The sequence below is a fragment of the Papilio machaon genome, chromosome 12 (assembly GCF_912999745.1).
Source record: "Papilio machaon chromosome 12, ilPapMach1.1, whole genome shotgun sequence".
Taxonomy (NCBI): domain Eukaryota; kingdom Metazoa; phylum Arthropoda; class Insecta; order Lepidoptera; family Papilionidae; genus Papilio; species Papilio machaon.
Window position 1 is genome coordinate 5,855,046 of NC_059997.1, and position 11,306 is coordinate 5,866,351.

An 11,306-nucleotide genomic window follows, 5' to 3' on the forward strand; every position below is an offset into this window, starting at 1 on the left:
TCACCCTTCGAGTCGTTTCCGCAGCACTAGTGCCACGGCGGAACTCGTACTCGTAAATAATGCGATATTTTAAGTTTTCCATTTTGTAAAATGAGTGACGCAAACAGAAAAAAACTGAAGAAAAAAAACAAATGAATGACGGTCATCGAACCACAAATACATGAGTCTATAGCTGTACGAATTTGAATTTGGAATTCCTTACCAAAGAGGAGAAATTCGTGATTAAAGTGGCCAGTACTAAAAACGCCAATTTCATATGTAAGGACCTAATATGTAATTACGATGTATTATGTGTAAATTTATAAAAATAAATTATAAATTATAGATAAATTTATTCTTCGTTAAAATCTAACGACAACCTTTTCTGGAGGTCACGCTAATCTTACAATGCATACTTATTTTACGCACCAAAATAGGCAACGGTAAGTTTTGTGACGGTAATCAGCTACTATGTGGTACTTCATAAAATTATATTTAATTTAAAATCTAACATATAACTTGTAACTATAAACAAAAAAAAGAATAAATTTTCGCAGATAATCTGCGACCTATGTAAATTTTTGTGATAAAAAAATACGACCACACATCAAACAATAACTTTATTTATTTATTAATTTTATCGTCAAAATGTCATTAGTGTGAGAGTTATTCTTTACGCCCGTTTAACAAGAAGCTGTACAAATCTAATACTAATTTTGTTGATTACGTTACCAATACTTTCTTGCAAATTTTCACGTTTTGGAAAAACAACCATAAAGGAAAAACTTAACGATTTGAGTAGGTACTTCCTTTTTGAAGTCGGTTAAAAATTACAAAGTAAACAACAGCTTTCACATATTCATATATTTAATAATCTTAAACCATTTTTATTGATTTAACTGTAAGTAATTCTTAAATCATTCGATTAAGCTATCAAAGTCGTGTCTTTGTTTCAACCTAATTCTATCCGGTTTGTCTCCTTGTAATCTGGCTTCTACGTATACTCTAACATAGCAGTTGTGCTCCGAACTCTTCTTTATAAAGGGGGCGTTGGCACCACGCAGCTTGTGCAATGGGAAGCGAGTAAGACAACTCATCATGCACCTCTCTGCGACCTTGTAACTAAAAAAAAAAATTACTTTTAGTATCTAAAACACGAGAAGTGAAAGACAAAGTACACAAATAATTGGGCAAAGGGTTAGGCTATTCGTCATCAGCTCACTATACGTCCCCGTTAAAGGGTTCGGAGCCTCATCCTCTCCATGGACGTGGATGATCCCCTCGATGTTCCTGCTGCTCATTTACCCCTTATAAAAATATCTCTTATAAAAATATAGACAACATTTTAGTGTTCGTTCTGCCAAAACATTTTTTATGTCAAAAACTAAAACTTAGTGTTTTTCACTGTCAAAACGCTTTCTATTCTCTCTTAAAAAATGAAGTCAACCACATGTTACACAGGCAGTATAATTTCAAAGTTATATGTAGAAATTATTTGTGTTAACTATTTAGATATAATTTTTCAATTATCTTGAACATAAATTTTTTTATTATTATCGTTTAGTAAATTCTTTACTGACAAATATTTGTATAATGTGTTTATGTTATAAGTTTATGCACGTGTATTTTATTTATATTTATGGTGTATGTATTTAAAGTAAAACATGTAATTTTTCCTGCACACCTCTTTGTTAATAAAATTATTTCATTTAAAAGATTGCACTTAGCTAAAAATTTACTTAATACCTACATATTGTATACAGTTACTAAAAAATTAGTATTTATGTTTTGAAATTTTTAACTATCCGGCAGGAGGCTTATTGTTTCTCTTACCGTGGGTTTCTGAGACCCAAATATCCGTTGAAAACATATTTTTATCTCTGTTTTATCAAAGACATGATTTGTCAGGGATAACGATATGTTTTATACATATATTTTGATCTGAGAAACCCACAGTTAGTCAAACAACACATTACCAACTAACAAGTCAAGGAGCTAGAGAACATATTTCGTAAATACAATACACAATACTTACTCTAAGTGTAACGACAATATTTATCTGTTCAGTGCACTTTAGTACCCAGTGCCCCGAATGTCTGACCTTCTTTGTAATCGCGTAATGTAAAACAAAAACATTATAATAGATTACTTTCCCAGAAACACTTCTTTTTTCAATAAATAAAACAAGAAAAAGAAGTAATTAATCGTTGGTTTCTGAGACCAAAATCCCTGTATTAAACATATAGTCGAAACCTCTCATTATCATTGACAAAACAGAAATAACAATTATAGAAGGATTTTGGTCTCAGAAACCAACGCTAAGTATCATAACTAATAATTATGCAATAGGCAAAGTATCAAAGACTCCTTACTCGTATGGGTTGATACAATCCATGCGGACAACTTTATAACCCTGGTCGAAAGCTTGTGCCATCGACTTGTCTACCAACATAACGGCAAGGCCCTGACGACGGTACTCCGGCTTCACAGTCACCATTCTCACCTACAAATCAACCATAATAACAATAAAGACTTAAATTAAGGAATAGAAAATGGTTGGAAATTAGTAGCTGAATGGTTGATAACATGCTTTCTCTGGAAATAGAAGCGATTCAGTTCAGTAATACTAAGTTTCTTGTTTAAGACACATAATAAAAAAGTTGAACCTTGTTGTTAAATTTATTTGAATGTACAAAACAAACCTCGTATACTTTACGTTCTTTAAAAATATCCCATAAATTTGGAGTCTCTTGTAGTTTTGCTGTGAAGTATAAAAAGTCTTTCGTGTTTGGATCCTGTATAAAATAAAATAAAAAAATGGTATTATACAAATTATAGAAAAAAACAATTTGGTAAGGATTATGAGGATTAATTTTTACCTGACGATAAAAAGCATAATTCCTAAGGTTCTTTGGGTCCAGAGGGCTACTGGCGTAGCTAACACAGATACCTGCTACCTGGTCATCTTCAGTCTTCGCAAATAAAGAATTTCCTAAAAATTAAATTTTTAAAATGTAACGAATGCCTAAAAAATTCGAAAACTGTCAAAAGATGTCGCCGTTTCATTTTTTTTAGTTCGGGGACAGCGCCATCTATGCAAAATACGGTATACTACTTTTGACGATCATTTTGAGCTTTCACATATCTGTCGTAAAGATGGCGATACGTGTAATTTTAAGAAATATAAGTTCAGAATGTTGTGGACTGAATGTATACAAGGTATATTTTATGAACAAGTAACAATGTTATAAATCGTTTTCAACCAATAAAGTAGTCAATAATAATGTTATTTTCGTACTTACCTTGACGAAGTAACCCGTTCGGCATAAAAGTCAGAAAGATGACATAATGTTGTCTGAAACATGTTGACTTTTAGAGCTCAGCAAAATGTTGTCTTTTTGATAACTTTTGGCCGATGTCATTTTGAAGCAATCTCAATGATAACTAAATGATGACTTTTCGAGATCATATTTTTTTGTTAATAAAACTTTAAAAAAATTTCAGATTTATTGAATTTCCTTAATAAACATTTTTAAAAAACAATTCTAGTTACTTTTTCAAAAATAAATTTGGTGTTCAATTCAAAAATAATTCGAAATTGAAATATACGAAAAATTGAATTGTTAGTACTTTTCGCGACAACAGCGGCCATTTTGTTCTATACGGACCTCTCACTCATCCATTAAAGAGTGATTGTTGACAAGCGTGAATTGCATCGTAATTCGTTCGGCATTGCTAAGTGGTTTTATTCAATTATTACAACATAAACGTATTATTTTTGACTTAACATACTGGTTGAAACTATAATTAATAGTATTTGTGATTCTTATTATTCAGTTAGTTATCAAGAATTTAATTGCCGAACAAATAAACTCGTAAGTATGAATATAGGTTATAAACACATTTTTTTATATTTTATAACTAATTAAATTATTTAAAATTGTTGTAAGACGATGCTCGTCGCTATTTTAATTAAATGCAGTTTAAATATTTTACTTTTTAAAATATTTCTAACTTTAAACATTTGTATACAATTTTGTTCATTTAATTCATACATTCATACATAATAAAAAAAAACTTATCAGCATCGTCTTTGTAAAAGTGTCTGATAAAATTTAGAATGCGCTAAAATTTAATGAATATTTTCAATTTCTAATTTGATATTTTTTTAGGATTCAACACAAGATGTAAAAGTAAGAAACTAAAAGTAGAAAGAGGATAATATCGTCAAGTTCTTCTGATAATGAGGGTATGTAACAAATAAAGTTGTTCAATTATATATAATTATTTTGTTCCTTATTAATAAAACACTTTATTTTCAGATAGCGGAATAAATAATATACCAATGCCACCTGCCACGTACGTGAGCCAAAAGGATCAGCAACCACCACCAACATTTAAAACTCCTATATCATTACTTGAGCCGTAAAAGTATTTATAATTTTAATAATAAGATTATTTATATTGGTATGTCATATCGTTATTATTCATTGTGTTATCAAATAAACAATAATTAAACCTATTTACCATGTCGATTTTAATTTTACACTAGCCTCTTAATTTTAACATAAAAACGTTAACTTTATGATATCTAGAAAATGTTATCTTTCTGATATCTTTTTAATGATCTCTAAAAGATGGCGCTAGATGGCTCATAAGAGAGCTTTATGTTAACTTTATGTTAACTTTATGTGACTTTTTGGTTATCATTTCTGATATCAGATCTTGAATAATGTTAACATTAAGAGAACTTTATGCTATCTTCTTGCCGAACGGGAAGCTTATTAGATATTCCTCAATGGCGCGATCATTGCACAAATTCATTCCTCTAGCGCGCACGAGAACATGTTCATTGAGGTAATGCTTCTTCAACACATCCACAGCCATTTCATGATCGCCGCTCGTTAATGCGGTTATTGCGAAATGTTCTGGCTGAAGTTGATAAAGATTTTTTACGGTAGAAAACGACAAATGAACCAAAAGTAAGGCAGACAGAGAAATGTAAATGCTTCTGAAACCATAAGTACCACACCAGAACCTCTTAAGATAATGTTCTTTAATAGTAGCTCGTTCACCGATGCCACCACACGTTAAACTCGTGAGGTAAGTATAAACTTGTTTAAAGCAGACTGTGCCTATTATTTCGGTAATACATTACAAAAGCAAATCATGAGGAATTTTCACTGTACACTGCTTTGATTTTTTGGGGGATCATATCGTAACGTAAGAAAAAAGCACTGGATATAGGTTAGATTTAGAACATGTTAAATACCATAAAAAGAGATTTTTGTCTAAACAGCCGTAAAATCTTTACCTTTTCCTGTCGCAGTAAATCCTGTATACCAAACACACCGTGACAATTTCTACTTTGAAAGATTCTGCCAGTGCCATGTACGATGGGTGAAATAATTTTACTCATAGATTGGATTAACATTATTGTATAAATAATACTGAAAATTTATCTTACAAATACCGAGAAATTACGTCTATCAAATGATAAATTCTTGACACTTGTCATCATAGAGTATTGAAAAAGTTCTTGGGATGGAAAAAACAGGTTGATTTTATTTTGGTAACTAGCTTTTGCCTGCGACTTTATTCGCGCGGAATTAAAAAAAAAATAAGTAGCCTATGCTTTCATAAATATTTATAGTTCTGAAATGAACATTGTTTCTCGTGAATTTTCGCAATTTGTTTTAGCGCATATTGGTTGCTTAATTTACCTGCGCTTTATTAGCGTAATAATTTTTTATAGTTATAAACTTAACAAGTTCTTAATAAGTATTCATGTAGACATTCTATTTAATGTTTTGGTTTAAGTTTCCAATCAAACAGCGAAAATAATGCAGTTTGCTTTAGTTGAATTTATTTACTGTGAGTTAATTCAAAATTATTTTAGACTAGCGGTCACCCGCGACTCCGTAAGCGCGGTTTAAATAAAACCGTAATAAGGTTCTACATCTGTGCAAAATTTCATCAAGATCTGTTAAGTCGTTACGGAGATATCTTCAAACATCCATCCATACATCTAAACTTTCGTATTAAAATAATAGTAAGATATACCCGTAGAACTAAAACAATATGATTATCAAGGAATTGTCTAAATGTAGGCTTATGTAGTCGGCTGCTCTGTATTGGCCGACGCCAAATCATTTACCAATTGTTGTTTAATCTATATTTATTTGCAGGTATAATAATTATACACAAATGTATTGGAATCAACTTTATTGATTTTACAAATGTCCCAAATGAAGATGAGATGACAGTATCAGAATTATATCTTGGAAGTTATACAAAAGAAACAAACAGAACGATGCCCTCACTAGATGCATCAACAAGGGATACTAAGAGAAGATTCATGGTAGTCAGTCCAAAACCTGTGTTCCTACGACAAGAGGAAGCTGAAGAGGAAAAAGACGCTAGCCTTAAAAACAAAATCAAATTGCTAGTAGAACAATGCATACACGACGCAAAAGACAAAATGGAAACAATAAATTCATTAAAAGAAAAATATAAAGACGATCCATCTTATAAAGTTGGATTTATTTTTCATAATTTGAAGAAATCTAAAGATGTGATGACTGAACTTTTTAATGTGGCGGTGAAACATCGTCACGATTGGAAGGCGTTGGAACAGATGAGGATATTCGAGCTTATAGTACATACCAATGTAGATACAAGCAACTTGGTGAGACAACTCGTCGAACTGCATCTACATAACGTAAACGCAACAAATCCAGACTCAAGTAATTTGAAAAAGAGAGTAGTTTTATTGTAAAATTATACTTTAAAGTTATCAAGTCGTAGTAAAAATTGTAATAATAATTTTTATTGAATGAATAAATATTGAATTCAATTCTTTAAGTTCATCAAAATCTTCAGTGAACTTCACTGTGGCGTTTCAATATTTTCGTTACGTTCGTTAAATTCAAATTAATCAGTAAATAAAAACTAATTAAAAATGTTACTTGCATGTTAAAAGAGACACAACAAATATGTAAAACTAAACACAAAGCGTAAAAAAGCACAGGTGAGGTGACAAAAGGCACGTTGTATACGTCATCAACTAATGCACTATCCCGCTACATCTCCAGTCTCAGCTCAGGTGTTCCGCTGTAATTACTGGCTGCAAAAGATGAGTTCTCATTATTTAAGATGGTAGATGTGTGGTTAGGAACACACGGTTCGTACAGCATACATCTCCGAACAAAGACTGATTATTTTCCGCTGAAAAACATCGCGGTAACCTCCTAATGAAAAATACGTGTGAGGTGTGAGGTCGCGCCGAAGAAAGAAAATTGTTGTTTCTATTTTTACTATGTACTATTACTAATGGTTTTTTTTGTTTGAGCGCTGGCTAGGCTGTCAGGTTGTCAGGTTAGGTTCATTATAAAATATCAAATATTTTTTTATATACACATATCATCATCAGCCTTTGGCGTCTTTATTGTATCTTTTAGTATATGTATGGTCAGGAAAAGCATGTCTATTATTTTTATTTTATGTCAATGAAATATAATTAAATTACATATTTTAACTATCGTTATAACCTATTACCTAGAGACCATAGATAAAATGATTAATTTTAAATGGCTAACAGAATAAAAAATAGTTTTCTTGTAACAAAAAAAAAAACATGAAAAATCCTTCCTTTCTTTAATTTTAATTACCGTTAAAGTAATTAATTTTCTCACTCAAATTATTTCCAATTATTTACTAATTTCATTCCAAATTGTTTATTTTTTTAAATTGATTCATTAAATAATTATTTAAATAATAAATGATTGCAATCATATTAACATGTTAGTGACAATGGGCACAATTATAACAATACGGGTATCTCGTATATAAACGTACGTCAATATAACTACCTCCCAATTTGTATAACAACCGTTCGTGCAAAGGCTTTGCATTGCATAAAACAAAAGAGCACAACAATGGACATATGGAAACTTTTTTGGCTTAATAAACAATGGAGTGTAGGTGAACGTGAAATAGACGTATTTTGGGCGTAGGGATGTCTGCACAATGGTTCGTTTCTATTTTAATTTTCTACGCGAACGCATGCCGATTGTGCGTATCGGTTCACTATTCGTTAGCCAATTTTTTTTCCAATTTCAACACTTGCCTCTTTTATAAAGACTTGTTTATGTTGTACATTTCGGCTGTTTGTTAGTGCCTCATTATTTATATGTAGGGATGAGAACGTCGTCATTTTCACAATGATTCTTGATTTCATAATCAAAGAAGGTGTAAAGAAATTTTTTTTTCGACTAAAAATATCCAGGTTAAAATACTTTACGAGAAGAAAATATATAATTTAAAGTTAAACAAAGGGTAATTACACTGCTAGATCAACTTTAGTTCATAGTCACCACAAAAATTAGTCTACTGTCGTTATCATCTAGTGGTCTTTTGCAGTGTTACAAGATCATATATCTGACTTTTGGGAAGTCTATACATTAGGTAGATGCGTTACTGCAATTTCTTAGACAATATTAACGATTCTATCAATACTTGGAATAATGAAATTGAATAATATTTATTAATCACAATAACTAACGACGATACATTTTATTGAACATTTTTGAACAGTCAATATAGAGTTAATTTTTCATATTATATTATGACGACAGTTATTATTTGTAAATTGTAAGTAACGTGGTCAGCCCTGACTCTGTCTACGGGCGCGGCTCGGTGAGGCCGGCGGCGGCGGAGTGTTTGCTAAATTGAAAATTATTTACTATGCTACTGATTATAATAGATGTAAAATTGATTACAAAAATAAAGTAAATACAAACGTTGGAATGATACCTAGATGTCATTAAATAAGGGCTTTGTTACGTCATGAAAATATATTTTGTAGAAGATACCTCCGTTAATAGTGAAGGAAGGAATATAAGATATTGGGTTGGTCACTTCTTAACAATCAATTCTTCAATAACTTCGTATTTACGTTCAAATTAATCAGTCATATTTGTAGTTAGGACATTAGGTTTGGGAAAAAGCGTACACGATGAATTCTTTTTATTTATTACAATAATTGAATAGTTTCCAATTGCACAGTAAGGAGTAAGCAACTTTACAGTACTGGCAATAAACAATTGGAGTTTTGTTTTAATAATATGCATCTTTAGTACCTTTCTATGAAATAATGTTACTTTATGCATCCATTTTAAGTAAATGTATGCAAAAATAAAAGCAAACCGCAAGCTCACTCCATCACAATCAGCTTCAGTGGACGTAAGGCATTTCGGACTATGTTCGGACAGCGACCGTCTTGCTGTGCTGCCTAAATACTGTGTACAGCGCTCCAACCACCTTCATACTTGACAATATTTTAATAATTATAAAACTTAATGAATATTTTAATCAATTATGGCTCACTCTCACAATATTGGTAGCAATAATTATTATTTTACTAGCTGTCGCCCGCGACTCCGTCCGCGCGCAGGAAAAAAAACTTAATAGCGGTATGATTTTTTTCTCGCCTTTTAAACCTTCCCTAGACCTCCACGAATATTTCAAGACTAAGATAAGATAAATCCGTTCAGCCGTTCTCGAGTTTTAGTGAGACTAACGAACAGCAATTCATTTTTATATATATAGATAGATAATAGAATAGATAATAGATTATAATGTCTTACTAAATTTGAAACAAATTAATTTTATAGAAAATATTAACATAATCAAGATCTCGAAAATCAGTTTCAACTGGTCTCTACAATTTTATCAATTAAATGCGATATTCTATATCAGTTAAATAAGCATGTTCTTCCGGCAATAATACGTTAGGTAATGGTAACCGTGATTTCTAGCTGCCGAAACAACTGCATAAAACGTATTGTCCCTTTTATCAATTATGAACAAAACACGGTACTTGTTTTGAAGAAGATGCTTCTAATACAAGATTTCGCTTAATGTAGATTTGACAGGAATAATGTATTATTGGTTACAAAGAAAGGAATGAGGTAAAAATTTTCAGGATAAAGAGACTTGTTAACTTAAATGTCATTCAATTAAAAGAAAACGGTTGCATTTTCTTAGTTGAAATGAAAGTATCAAAATAGTTGATTCCCAGTTTAGCATCCGGTCGGCGACTTGGTCAGTTTCTTTCATCCGAGGCGGAATTCACAGCTAATTGTGGCATTAAACAATAGAACCTCTTAGCAATACAAGTAACGCCCCCCCTCCCCCCACAGCATTGTTCACAGAATGAACATTCGGACAATAAAGCCTCAACAAGAAATTGTTTTTGGTACAATGAAAACTATTTCAAATGTAACCGTCGTGAAAATTAAAATGAAGGAATACATGTATTGTACAGGTAGTTGTGTAATGTTTTTATGAGAATAACTCGAATTGGGATATGTAAAATGTGGCCAAGTTGATTCAGGATATATTTTAAGTTAATTATTTAACATAGTGATGACGGTCCGATGACGGACAAAATTATTAAGTATAATAGACGTAAATTGTGCTCTTATAGCAATTAAAATGAACATCAATTCGAATGTTTAAATGAATGGATAGACGTTTGTTAGAAAGTACGAGTGTCTACAGAACCGCTGAACAGATCTCTTTGAATTTTGGCATGTATGTAGAAAATATTCTGGAAGAACATATAGACAAATTAAGATTTTTTTCCCACGAGTACAGAGTCGCGGGAGTTATAACTAGTTATCTTATAATTGCAAAAGTTTGGATAGATGGATGGATGTTTGTTATCACGTAATTTCAGAACAGCTGAACGGATCAGGATGGAATATGGATAGATAGCCTGAAATAGTACATGAACTTTTTTTAATCACGCGCGGATGGAATCGCGGGCAATAGCTAGTATTTAAATAAATACATCTAATGGTATTTATTAATTAACAATCAATTATTTATATCACCGATCCGCCACTTTTATTTAAAGAAAATTTGCAATCACCAAAAAGCGGATTTTAATTAATTAAATTCATTGAATGCTAAACATCACTTGCTATTCAATGACTCCCAGACAAAGCTCAAAGTGTATTATTTTATAGACAAATCCAAACGGAACAAACATATAAGCTACAATAATATAATAAGAATCATTTTAATATGTATCCAATTTAAAAAGCGATAAGATTGAAATTGTGGTGTAAGTGTAATTGCGTTACGACGTTTTTATTTAGTCGGTTAATATAATAGGGGATGGAAAGGGGCGTGTCTGAGGCTCGTCGCAAATATAATCAAGAACAGCAGCGATACAGCAGAGGTATTATTGCAAATTATCAATAATTTTAATAATTTACTGTTATTTGATGCGATAAATCTACTACGTACATTTCTATATT

The 11,306-nt window shown here is 31.4% G+C and overlaps 2 protein-coding genes across 2 annotated transcripts; one reads left to right on the plus strand and one right to left on the minus strand.

Moving 5' to 3' along the window:
- Positions 1-896: 896 nt before the first annotated feature.
- Positions 897-5,463, minus strand: LOC106719100. The gene is made up of 7 exons (XM_045680351.1): positions 5,294-5,463; positions 4,763-4,911; positions 3,282-3,298; positions 2,859-2,971; positions 2,682-2,774; positions 2,352-2,482; positions 897-1,101 (listed from the first exon to the last, which is right to left on the minus strand). The coding sequence occupies exons 1-7, from the start codon at positions 5,411-5,413 to the stop codon at positions 897-899; spliced, it is 828 nt and encodes a 275-aa protein (XP_045536307.1). The 5' UTR covers positions 5,414-5,463.
- A 359-nt stretch (positions 5,464-5,822) lies between these two features.
- Positions 5,823-6,757, plus strand: LOC123721524. Its single transcript, XM_045680352.1, has 2 exons — positions 5,823-5,853; positions 6,168-6,757. Exons 1-2 carry the CDS (start codon positions 5,823-5,825, stop codon positions 6,755-6,757), a joined length of 621 nt encoding a protein of 206 aa, XP_045536308.1.
- The last annotated feature ends 4,549 nt before the right edge of the window (positions 6,758-11,306 follow it).

Bases quoted from the DNA above. Each gene is read 5' to 3' on its own strand.
- LOC106719100 (XM_045680351.1), bottom strand. From the start codon at position 5,413: ATGTTAATCCAATCTATGAGTAAAATTATTTCACCCATCGTACATGGC. The intron at 2,775-2,858 runs GTAAAAATTAAT...TATTTTATACAG, and splicing joins ATTATGCTTTTTATCGTCAG to GATCCAAACACGAAAGACTT. The intron at 1,102-2,351 runs GTAAGGAGTCTT...TTTTTTTTTTAG, and splicing joins GATTGTATCAACCCATACGA to TTACAAGGTCGCAGAGAGGT.
- LOC123721524 (XM_045680352.1), top strand. From the start codon at position 5,823: ATGCAGTTTGCTTTAGTTGAATTTATTTACT. The intron at 5,854-6,167 runs GTGAGTTAATTC...ATTTATTTGCAG, and splicing joins TTTAGTTGAATTTATTTACT to GTATAATAATTATACACAAA.